Source organism: Schistocerca piceifrons, chromosome 8 (genome assembly GCF_021461385.2).
Source record: "Schistocerca piceifrons isolate TAMUIC-IGC-003096 chromosome 8, iqSchPice1.1, whole genome shotgun sequence".
Classification (NCBI taxonomy): Eukaryota; Metazoa; Arthropoda; class Insecta; order Orthoptera; family Acrididae; genus Schistocerca; species Schistocerca piceifrons.
The window spans coordinates 368169931-368183322 of NC_060145.1; the positions used below are offsets into that span (position 1 = coordinate 368169931).

Genomic DNA, 13392 nt, shown 5'->3' on the forward strand with positions numbered 1-13392 from the left:
CGCCCCTCCTATCTGCGTCCTCCCCTGAGGATGACACGGCAGTCGGATGGTCCCGGTAGGCCACTCGTGGCCTAAAGACGGAGTGCATAGATGTCTTTTATGTTAAGCTACCTCTTTAACTATGCACACAAAATGCTTCATCTCAGTTTTAAATGAGAATACCTATTAGCTCCACTTCACACGACAGAAACTCAGCTTCCTGCCATGCATCACATGACTTAGTGTTGGTTTTAAACCTCAACAAGTCAGATACAGGCGTGTGCACTGTCTATGTTATTTCTAGCCTATGACAGTCACTACAAAAAAAACATCCACACAGGGCAATACCTGACCTTTACAATAACATACATTTTTTCCTTGTGTCACATGATAGCTCCTTTAACATTTGTTGTTGTTATTGTTTTCAGTCCAAAGACTGGTCTGTTGCAGCTCTCCATGTTACTCTATCCTGAGCAAGTCACTTCATCTCTGAATAACTATGGCAACTTCTGAAGCTGATTACTGTATTCATCTGTTGCGTCTCCCTCTACAATTTTTACCTACCATACACTCCCCTCCTATACTAATTGGTGATCTCTTTACATCTCAGAATGTGTTGTATCAACCAAACTCTTCACCTAGTCATTTTCTGCCACAAATTTCTTTCCTCCCCAATTCTGTCCAGTACTTCCTCATAGTGATGTGGGCGGACATTTATAAATGGGCAGCACACACACACACACACACACACACACACACACACACACACACACACACACACACAGAGAGAGAGAGAGAGAGAGAGAGAGAGAGAGAGAGAGAGAGAGAGACAGAGAGAGAGAGAGAGAGAGAGAGACACAGAGAGAGAGAGAGAGAGAGAGAGAGATTTAACTTTTACCAGCTACTGCAAATAGCAGATGAAATTTTGAATGAGTGGCTCGTGATTTCAGGTAATTCATGCAATTCTGCTGGTTATTTAGTTAATTAGAATTGGCAACACTGGTCTGACTGACTGACAGCCATTCAAGTCTATGTTGTTGAGCGAGAAGGAAGTTAATCTCATCTCTGTGTTATAGATATCATCTGCTGTACAATGGCTAGAGTAATCTCAACAATAAATTCATTATTAACATCATTGTTTCAAAGCCTGAACCACATTTTGTTGAGTTTGTAATGACTAAAAGCAACAGCCACACTATGCCGAGTACCTTGCTCACCTTACCACAAATGTTTCAAAGAAGCATGGACCAGAAAAGTTTCTGGTGGTAATAGGTGACCACACTGAACCTGGTAAAGGATAAGTCCCTTCATGTCGATCCACTCGGGTGCCTAGCTCACCTATTAAAATTGTAGTGCTCAGATATTTTAGGCTGTCAAACAATCAAAACTTTAATGGCAAATGTAGTAAAAGTTGTCAAAACAGTAAAACACAGCCACATTTAACAAGCAGTGTTCGATGAAATATCAGCTGAAAAAAATTTCAAAGATAGGATTACATTGTAGTTTCCAGAGAAGACAAGATGAGGGAGTCATCTATTTTGTCTTGAAAGTTTGTAGTCAAACAAAGCTGTCTTAATTGTAAACAAAAAGGTGCAGTCATATCCACAGCCTGAAATGAAGAAGAAAGTTCTGGATGATGATGTTTTCTGGGCGAGAGTCGATAAAATGATACAACTCATGAACACAACTGTTCATTTGATTACAGCTTTAGAGTTAAATGAGCCTCAAGTTCATAAAATTGCCATGAAATTCAAGAAGTTGGAAGTAGTTCTCACTGAGAAATAACATCCTCTCCACTACAGTCTGCAGAAGAAAAGTCGAGCTTATCTAAATTCCAAGCTATGAAGGAAATGAGTGGGTCTTCTACCCACCTTGCAGTTAATCATCTTCATTCAGCAAAACAAGGTAGTAACCTCAAGCCTATCAAGATTCTTGATGCAATAACCTCGGTTTGTGGCACAACAAAGAACAAGGGACTAAATGTTATTCAGGTTAGAGAGAACCTGGCTGATTATAGGCACCAACAAGGAATTTGGTCCAGACAATTTATGTGGGAAGAAGTGGTTCCGCACCCTCAGAAAGATAAAAATCATGGTGTAAATCCTTTATTGTATTGGCACAGTTTAAGAGGAGTTTGCAAATTGGCAGAAGTCACCATAAAAATTCTGGGTGCACCAGTTACATCTGCTGCTACAAAGCATTCTTTCAGCACTTTTGGATGGATGCACAGTAAAAAAGAAACAGACACACATTAGGGAGAGCTCCCTATACCTGTAAGTTGATGAATAGAGCATGAACATGACCTAATCCTGTTGACTCCAAGGAAAAACCCATTCTGAACAGTCCAAGCTAAGACAAAATGGAAAGGAACCCAGTAGTCAGTGAGGAATCAGATTCAGGAGAATCTGAGGCAGAGGCAGAGTCAAAACTTCATGACTCTTCAACTTATGATGATCAAGAAACTGACAGAATATTTTTTTAATTTTTTTGCAATACTACATTATAAGTGAAAATACTACCTACAGGCTAGCTACTTAATATAAACTATACTTCATTTCAAAAATTAGTTTTCAACTTGAATGTTGTTTTCTTTCTTTTTTATGTAATACCCCAAGAATTGACCTCTTTAAACATGTAAACAGTTATATTTACAGTCAAATTTATTTCCCCTAACAACTCTCTACTAACTCTCAGGCAGCTTTTTTAACTTACTTACCCAACCACTAAAGAAGCAGTGTTGAAAAACACCTTTACAAACAAAAAATATCAGCTTGAAATTTTTTTATTAGCACCACTTATCAATTAATCTTTAAAACTTTTTAACATGCCCCGACACATGAATTTTGGGAATTTGCCGAGGCATTTATTGTAGGCATTTGCCCCAACTTATAAATTCCCAAGCATTTTACATTACTACTTTCTCATTAGTTATGTGCTCTACCAATCTAATCCTCAGCATTCTTCTGTAGCACCCTATTTCAAAAGCTCCTATTCCCTTCTTGTCTCAACCATTTATCACCAATATTTTTCGCTTCCATACATGGCTACATGCCACAAAAATACTTTCTGAAAAGACTTCCTAGCTTAAAAATCAATATTTGATGTTAACTAGTTTCTCTTCTTAAGAAATGCTTTTCTTACCACTGCCAGTCTACATTTAATATCCTCTCTACTTCGAGCATCACCTCTTATTTTGCTCCAAATAGGAGAACTCATTTACTAATTTTAGTGTTTTGCTATTTAATTTAATTCCCTCAGCATCAGCTGATTTAATTCACCTATATCCCATTATCATCATTTTGCTTTTGCTGGTGTTTATCTTATATTCTCCTTTCACAGCACTGCCCATTCCATTCCACTGCTCTTTCAAGTCTTTTGCCCTCTCTGAAAGAATTACAATGTCATCAGCAAACCTCACGGTTTTTATTTTTTCTCCCTGAACTTTAATTCCTACTCCAAATTTTTCTTTAGTTTCGTTTACTGCTTGCTAAATGTACACATTGAATAACATTGGCAATAGGCTACAACCCTGTCACACTCACTTCTCATCCACTGTTTCCCTTCCATGCCCCTCGAATCTTGTATCTACTGTTTTGCTTCTGTAAAAATTGTGTATAGCCTTCCACTCCCTGTATTTCACCCCTGTTACCTTCAGGATTTCAAAGAGAGTATTCCAGTCAACAGTTTCAAAAGCTCTCCAAGGAAAGACAACTTCACGTTTATAGCATTTGAAAAATTAAACTATCTTTTAAGTTGTATGGTCAATATTATCTTGCGCATTCCTACATTTCTTTGTAACCCAACTTTATCTTTCTTGAAGTCAGCTTTTGTCAGTTTTTTCATTCTTATGTAAAGAATTTATATTAGGATTTTCCAACTGATAGTTCAGTAATACTCCTGGGGCCTTGTTTTGACTTAGGTCTTTCAGTACTCTGTCAAATTATTCATACCATTTCGTATCTCCTGTCTCATCTTCATTTACATCCTGTTCCGTTTCCATAATATTGCCTTCCAGTTGATCTACTTGTACGGACCCTTTATGTACTCCTTTCTCCTCTTCTTTTCCACCTGAGCTCTTGGTTTTAAAACAGTTGCCTCTCTTTTCTCCTTAGGGCTCTTCAATTTTCCTGTGGGCAGTATCTATCATTCTTCCTGTAGGCAGTATCTAGCATTCCATTAGTGAAATAAGCTTCTATATCATTATATTTATCCTACAGCTACTTCTGTCAAGCCATTTTGCACTTCCTGTCAATCTCATTTTTTAGACCTCTGCACTTCCTTTTACCAGCTTCAGCCACAGCATTTTTATATTTTCTCCTTCAATCAATTAATTTCAATATCTCCTGTGTTATCCAATGATTTGGCCTTTTTATGTATTTGATCCTCTGCTGTCTTTACAATTTCATCTCTCAAAGCTACCCATTCATCTTCTACTGTATTCATTTCTCCTGTCCTAGTCAGTAGTTGCCCAGTGCTCATTCTGAAACTCGCAACAACCTCTGGTTCTTTCATCTTATCCCTGTCACATCATCTTAAATTTCTACCTTTCTGCAATGTCTTTAGTTTTATTTTAAGCTCATAACCAATAAATTGTGGCCAGAGCCCACATCTGCCCCTGGTAATGTATTACAATTTAAAATCTGGTTCCAAAATCTCTGTCTTACCATTATATAATAACCTGAAACCTTCTGATACCTCCAAGGTCTCTTCCATGTATACAACCCCCGTTCATGATTCTTAAGACAGGTGTTAGCAATGATTAAATTATGCTCTGTGCAAAATTCTACCAGAGGGCTTCCTCTTGCATTCTTTTCCCCAGTCCACATTCAGCCATGTTTTTTTCCTTTTCCTACTACCGAATTCCATCCCACATTACAACTGTTAACTTTTTGTTCTACCTGAATAATTTCTTTTATTTCATCATACATTTCGTCAATCTCTTCACCATCTACAGAGCTAATTGGCATATATACTTTTACTACTGTGGTGTCATGTCTTGGCAATGATACTGCGTTCACTGTGCTGTCCATAGTAGCTAACTTACATTAATATTTTCTTATTCATTATTAAACTTTCTCCTGTATTACCCAAGTTTGATTTTGTATCTATAACCCTGTATTCACCTGACCAAAAGTCCTTTTCCTCCTGCCACTCAACTTCACTAATTCCCAGTATATCTAACGTTAACTTAGCAATTTCCCTTTCTAACAAATGGAAACTCGACGTAGGAATATCAACAATATTAGAAAAAGGATAGATTACTACTCACTGTAAAGATGGCCCCTTGAGTTGCTGACTCTCACAATGGAAAGACTGTTACACGTTATAACTTTCGGGCAATGTCTTCAGCAAAGAGAGCACACATATTCACACAAGCAAGCATACCTCAAGCACACATGACCGCTACCATCAGCAGCTCCAATCGGAACTCCGGTTGGAACTGCCAATGGTAGCAGTCATGTGCGCATGAGGCATACTTGCTTGTGTGAATGTGTGTGTTTTCTTTGGTGAAGAAGGCTTTGCCAGAAAGCTATGTGTAACAGTCTTTTCGTTGTGCCAATTGGCAATTCAATGCATCATCTTGGCAGTGAACAGCAATCAATTCTTTTCCTAAAATCATTTCCCTCTTTAAATTTTTTTAAACAATCTGCATATTTAATGCTCATATCCATATAACTTCAGTTTTGTTTCTCCCGATGATGATATCCGACCTGGAGATCAAAACTGGGGATTATTTCATTTCCAGAACAGTTTACCCAAATGATGCCATCATCATTTACTCATACAGTATAGCTGCATGCCATCATAAAAAATTATGGCTGCAGTTTCTCCTTGCTTCCAGCTGATCGCAGGACCAGTACAGAAAAGCCGCTTTGGTTGTTGGTACAAGGCCAGATCAATCAATCATCCAGACTGTTGCCCCTGCAACTACTGGAAAGGCAGCTGCCCCAACTATCTCTTTACCTTTCAGATTCCATATTGTCAATACAAGCCCCTCCTTTCAATACATCACATAAAATATAATTATGTCCATAATACTATCAAAGGTTTGTGTAAAATTACAGGATGTCATGATATTTTCTGGCTAGTTTTTGAATCCAAATATCACATAGTTCACTCTGTACCTGAGGTACTTGCTGCAAAACATGGGAATCATGAAAATGATTGCTACTAATAAATTCATGAATAGTGATTTTATATTTGTATCAATTTTTTTCCATTAGCTCTTCACTTACTCATCAAGACACATTTACTCATCAAGACAGGTCTCATGTACCAATATATCTGTTACTGCACTTCAGTTTTTCCAATAATATTTTGATATAACCCCCAGTCTATCCATTCTTATTACAGAACCTGAATGTGTGGAAGATAATTATTCTGATTGAAAACTTCTTATCCTGGTTAATATTAACTGTGAAGTGAGTATTGATGAATACTCATTTCAAATCAGTTCTTCACACTTCCATCCTGTTTGGACATTATGACTATTGGGTGAAATGACCAGAACTTTGTATCAGTCCTCGAAGAATGGTGTAATAACCGAGACAGTGAAGCATTACCTGCAAAATGCAGTATGGTTGCAAATCTTATCGAAGTACAGTTTTAATTTGCCCTGAAGGACCTGTTCTTTTAAATGGTTTATAGAAGTAGTAATCCATCAATTTTGCAGTCTCCTACTTTCACAATTTGACTTAATCCATAAATATTTACAATGAAGCAGGCTGAAATATATAGTATTTCTAAGCCAGCAGATATGTTTAGCTAACATAAACACAAATGTGTTACTGAAATGTCCTGGGTGGAATACATTATCTCAAAAATTCCGAAGTCAGAGATGTATTACTATAAAATATTGGAAAACTCAGCAGATGCTAAAATTTTATAATTATTACAAACATCATTTGGTGAATGAGACAAAACTAGTGAAGAGAAGGTTCACTTACCAGTATGTATCCTTATATGTCTGACTAAGTTTGATCTTTGTACAAATTCTTTTGGGCAGTGAGGGCATTTATGTCTTGGACCATTGTGGATGAGAAGGTGTTCATTATAGCTGTCCTTTCGCTGTAAAAGCAGTAACAGTGCATTATACTTCTGCCAAAATCTCTAGAGAACAATACAGCAGCACTACTATGTTTACTGTAGCATAAAATAAATGACTGACATCAATTTGTATATGGCACAGTCAATGAAAAAGAGAAATAAAAAAAAGTAGATAAACTGTTTGAAAATGTTATGAAAAGGATACGTTGCTACTCACCGTGTACTGGAAATGTTGAGTTGCACACTGACACGACAGACACACTACTAAACAAGTAAGCTTTGGTCAAATAACCTCCTTCTGAATTAGACAAAAAACGTTTTTTCTTGTCTAATGTCTAATTCAGAAGAAGGCTTTTCGGCCAAAAGATTTCTTGTTTAGCAGTCTTTCTGCTGCGCCTGTCTGCAATGCAACATTTTCACTGTATGATAAGTAACAATCTATCCTTTTCATAATAGTGTCATTTCATCCTGGATTTTCCACTGTTTACGTAAACTGTTTACTATTTCGAAAGTAATCACCCTAACTGTTAATACGTTTATCCCACTGTAAGACGTGATCATCAATTCCTTCACAAAAAACCATTTTTGGTTGCCTACAGAAGCATGACTGAACCCAGGTACGCACCTCTTCGCCTGAAGTAAATTGAAGAAGAGGTGCACGTCTCGGTACAATCATGGTTCTCCATGAAAAGCAACCATTTTCCCATGAAGACACTGACTGTCTTGTATCAGAGTGAAATACATGTATTAACAGTTATGAGATTACTTTTGAAATACCAAACAGTTTGTTTGCTTTTTTCCCCCCCACAAGTCTCATTTTCATCTGACTGCCCCTTATATTATAACATGTCTCAGTGTTGGAGGAGGTATATTTCAATTCCAGCAGTAGTGAAGAGCCCGTCCTCCATTTGATATTTGGAGCTCTTATACAACATTTCCTGTCTGAATTTCCCATCAAAAGATTAGTTGTCTATTCGTTTATTCAGGCTATATACGGGGACAAGGAAAAAAATTCCCAGGAAGGGGGGGGGGGGGGGGGGGGAGAGAGAAGTTTTGGAAAGACCTTTGATTTGCAGCAACATATACGGTGCATATTTTTGTATTACGAAAGTATAAATTTGAATTACACCAAACACATTGCATTAGTTTCCGAAGCGTTGAAACTGAGATTTCGATGTCCTTTTATAATCCAATTATATCTCACCCCACATGATATTGCCAGCCGATGACAGCAGATATTCAGAGCATAGGACACCTGTTATAGTCAGCCAATAGCAAGATTACTGGTTACGTAGCGCGAACACACAAAGAAGGAAAGGTTAACGGTTTACATTACTATACATAGTACAGCTACAAGAAAAGCTAAGCTTCCACATATAATATTAGTCTCTAAGATTAACAAGCTATAACAGAAGCTAAGCTTTCACATATAACATTGATCTTTTTTTGCGTGTGTAATACTTTAAGATACATAACACAAATGTGCCAGTAAATTTAAAATTATGACATAAATGTCTGGTCTTGTGGGCTCAAAATTCTTGTAAGTGGCTGGTCCTCAAAGTGTTCAGTTTTAAATGCTCTGTGATTTAGAAATTCATCCTACTTTCTCACACGTAACATAATTCATCTTGCGTAAAAAGAAATTTATTTTGAAAGTAACGCTTTTCAAACCACCGTTCCCAATACTATCAGGAGACTGTTAGAAATGGGTTCGATTTAGCAGTTGCCAGAGAGTGCCAGAAAACAGGCATTATTGCGCATGCACAGCTGCATTGGTGTAGGAAGTCAGTGTGTTCTTAAGTATAAAGCACTAAGAGAGCTTACATTACACCATAAGAGAAACAGGGCATCAGAGGATACTCCAAGAGCATTAGAATTTCGTAAACCATACTAAAAATGGATAACGGCTTGAAGTGCACTTTGTTTTTTTTCCAGATTCACAATGAAGTAGGTCCCATCTGATATTAAGCTTTTCAGTGTGGTTTTTGGGATGTAAATTTTCTTGGAGTACCAGTATTGTATGATATCATTTTTGGTTCTTTATTATAGTATAATGCCACATGCAGCAGAAGATGATAACATGCACTTGAAATTCAGCGAACAGTTGGAACTACCCAATACTGTGGAAAGAAACACTTCATTTCAAATAAAATGATTGCCTTAATAAAGCCAATTTTCTTTAGCAAACTTGCAAAAATAACTTCACTGTTCTGCAAGGTGATTAATGCTTGTCTGCTAATAACTTAGAAATTCAATGAAATCGGAAAACTGAAACTAATAATATACTTCTGCCCTCTGTAATTATGTGAATGTATTTTAATTCATTTGATAATTCCCGGCCACAGAAATCCATTTTGTTATCATTTGATGTGGGAGCTGTAAACGAAGAGAAGCAGCGAAATCACATAAATGCAAACATGGGTCACGTGGAGACTAGCCCCCTTCCCACCACAACTCAGACAACTCTGCGCATGTGCGAATCTGGCAGCTAGGGTGGGCGAGAAAAATTTTTCTCGTATGCATCTGGCTGCTTGCTGCTACTGCCGATACAGCTAACAGCCACACTTCATGTAGCAGGAGAAGGTACTGCTCATACGCTAGTGAACTGCGTATGCGCATGAGCCCACTGGCAACTGGTCGAACAAATCTAAAGTGAATAGTTGTGAGGTCACGCTCATAGCAAGCAGTTTATTGTTATAAAGAATTACACAGTCTTCGCCCTATGACCTTTGACATATTTTTGCTATTTGCAAACGCTTGCGTGCACGGTGTTTTGCTGTTGTAAATGGTGCATTTCCTTTGCCATTAAAGTTTTTTTCCCCTCTTGTTTATATTTTATTGCTGCAGCATCATTCTCCAGTAGCAGGATACAGTAACATTCTTTGCTAGAGATTCAATTCTTACCAGTCAAAATTACAAAAATTTAACTGATAGCGAAAATAATGAAAAATTCCTGGAATTCCAAAAAATTCCCGGGTTTTTCCCGATTTTCTCCCGGATGAAAAAATTCCCGGATTTCCTGGTTGTTCCAGGTTGTATACACCCTGTTATTACTGCAGTTTTTTTGGCAGGTGAACTTACTTTGTATAAATACAGCTTTTTCTTCTTTACTTTTATCTTTCAAATTAGATACAGAGATCAAAACAAAGAATAAAAGTGCAAACACATGCCGAGGATTTAAGAGTAATGTGTATATACTGATTATTTGACTTAATTTCACAAGCATCCAATTCACAACAAAGCAGTAACGACATACTTCATCTGAGGTATCCAACATTCTTCAAACAATCTCATCTCTTTGTGGAGTTTGAATAACAATAGCCATATCTGTCAATCACCTACACAGATTCATTAACAACTGTGGGTAATAGATTTCAGAAAAAAATATACATTGAAAGTGGCAAGTGCAATAATATTATCAGCAGAAGTAAGAGAGCTCACAGAATCCAAGATTTTCACTATGATAGCCCCTTCCCTCCAAAACCACCATCCCGTTTCCTCCCACCTCCACCACCACCACGACGGCCATATTATCTGTTCTTCACTTGAGCAGGCTTTATGTGGTTGTGCATGAACTCCATTGTGTGTGTATGAACACAGAATGTGCCTGGTTTTTGACATCACTGATATATGGGTACGTCTTTGATCATATGTTTCTACCTAAACTGCAAGGTCTTCATCTAAATCTTTCTTTTAAAAAGAATCTTGAGACAATATTAGGAAAGCATTATTTCTGACTGGCGCAATTGACGTCACTGTTTTAAAAGCATGTGCCAAAATTGGGAAAAGGTATGTTTTTGTGAAGACTGGTCATGGAGGATAAAGAAAAACTTCTGTCCCATAGTAACAGCAGAACATAGTGGTAGAAATTGGAAGCAGACAGTATTCTGTTAGCAATTCCCAGATCCATGTTATTGTCTGAATCAATAAAGTTGCCTATATATTTACTATTTTTTACCATATTGACTTCTTAATTTCCACCATTAAAGTGGATTACTAACAGATTTTTAGTTGTTATCAAGCCAACTGCCTGTCCTATTGGCGAATAGTCTCAATTTGTGGAATTCTGCTTGTCAGAAGCCTATAGTATTTTATTTTTGGTTTCTAACTTCCCTTCATCACACCCCCAAAAGTAAAACCAAAAACACTGATATGTCCTAGTATGGCACTTTTTCCATTACTGTTTACGTAAGTTAACCCGTTACAATGATTAAGAGAAGTGGTGACAAGGAACTTCCTTCTTAGATCCCATTTATAATTTTAAATCATTGTGTCGAGGTGTGACATGCGACAGCAAAATGCAAAAACGTGCAAAAGGAATAGCTGGGGGAGGAGAGAAGAGTGATGAATTGCGAAAATTAAAAAAGTGTTCATAAGGATCCCCCCCCCCCATGCTGAAACTATTTTCTTGAATGAAGTGAACAAAACTTGAAAATCCATTTGAAAATGTGTCATTTACACTGATTTTTGACTATGTTACTCTACTTACGGTGAACTCCTTGCCACAATACTCGCACTTTGAGATACCAGAACCAGTATGCAGCTGCCGATGGCCATACATTCCAGATTTTGAGGCAAACCCTTTGCCACATTCAGCACAATGGTATGGACTTTCTCCTGAATGATCTACTTGGTAATGCAGTTTCCTGAAATATACAAAGACCATATAAAATCTAGCCAGTGACAAATTATAGTGACTTGAACAAGGAAAAAAATGTAGGTATGTATCGGTGCAGAATAGTATCTAAATAATTAGGTTCAATTTTCAACATTACTTAATGTAGAATAGGGGAACCTTCTTACTTGTTACAATAATGTCAACTGAAATTGCCATGTATAAGTAGACAAAGAAACTGGATCGTGAGATAGATAGGTAGGTCATTGTTAGTATTAAAAATGATAGGTGGCAATGATTTACTGATGGAAAATTATGAAATTTATTGTCAAAAAGAGTATACTAACTCAAGACTCAAACCCATTACCTTGTAGTTTGTGCGCGATGCCATCATCATTTGTAATACCTAATAGGGTCTAGTCAACGTATTAATCCAGCACACAATTTAACTATATATTCTATGCACTACATTAGAGTGTGAGATTCTTTCGAGCTGGAAGTCACTACATATCACGGGAACAGACGGAGGGAAAGGTACAAGAATGACGCAAAAGCAACAGGTGAAAATAAAAGTTCTGTAGCGGTGATAATGAACTGCAGGCTACTAACAAAGATGAAGGTTGAAACTTAAAGCTCACAATGTGTAAATGGAAATCACAGTCAATAAAAAAATGAAAGAGACTAGGGAGAGTCACTGACAGATGATATAATATTTTCAGAAATTGCAGCTATTTGGGCAAGCATCAACTCAGCAACATAAATAACAACAACGGAAATTCATATCTGGAGAAATTTGTAAAATAAAGGAAAGGCAACCACTCCCCTATAGCGGATTGGTGCATGGAGCACAGAAACACATAACAAGAAACAGCATTCACACTAGCTTTTGTGCATTAGCTCTTTTTCTAGCACAGTACACAATTGACAAACACAGCCACATAGACATTCAAATGCACACTGTCGTGGCCATGTTAAGACAAAGTGCTACTGCTTGAAAGCTAGTGTGAATGCTGTTTTCTGTTGTGAGTTTCTGTGCTCCAAACATAGGTCTGCTACAGGTGAGTGGTTGCCTTTCCCTTATTTTGTGTGTTAACAAAGTTAATAATCTCAAAATGGACAATAATGGGTATTCTGAAAAGACAGTGTATCAAATTTTAAATACACTCCTGCTCCTACTCAAATTCTGCATTCATCAAAACAAGAGTACTGGGAACAATTCACATTGCATTTGAGACACTCATCAGTTGGCAGGCACATGAACTAGACTGGGGGTGATTTGGATGGAGTGGGTGAGGAGAGGAAGGAGATGGAAAGAAGGTGAGAAGAAAGAAAGAGGGTTGGGGGGGATGGCAGGGAGGGAAAGGCAGCAAGTAGGACTATGCCACATGTGAGTTAACTTTGATGCAGATGCAGGGAGTGGCATGTAGTACACAATGATATGGAATGATTTGGGATGAACAGACAGAACAAAAGAAAAGGAGGACAGTGGAGAGGACGGTTGAGAGTGTAAAATGAGAAATTGAAGGGGTGGGGGTGGGGCATAGGAACAGGGGTAGAATTCAATGTGGAAAAGGGACTAGTAAAGATTGACGCCAGGAAGATTGCCAGAGTGAAGGAAATGTTGTAAGGACAATTCTTGTCTATGTAGTTCAGAGGAACTGGTACTGGTGGAAGAAGGGGTCGGGGAGAGGGGAAAAGTAGGACTGATGGTACTATTTATGAAGCAGCTACTGAGGTCAAGCATGTTGCGA

General features: G+C 37.7%; 1 protein-coding gene across 1 annotated transcript in view; it reads right to left on the reverse strand.

The window, feature by feature from the left end:
* The window catches only part of LOC124711350, an 86038-nt gene that overhangs the window by 26266 nt on the left and 46380 nt on the right, over positions 1 to 13392 (reverse strand). Inside the window, exons 4-5 of the mRNA XM_047241388.1 lie at positions 11516 to 11672; positions 6927 to 7047 (exon numbers count right to left, since the gene is read on the reverse strand). Of these exons, the coding sequence (XP_047097344.1) occupies positions 6927 to 7047; positions 11516 to 11672 (278 nt within the window). The remainder of the gene's footprint in view (positions 1 to 6926; positions 7048 to 11515; positions 11673 to 13392) is intronic.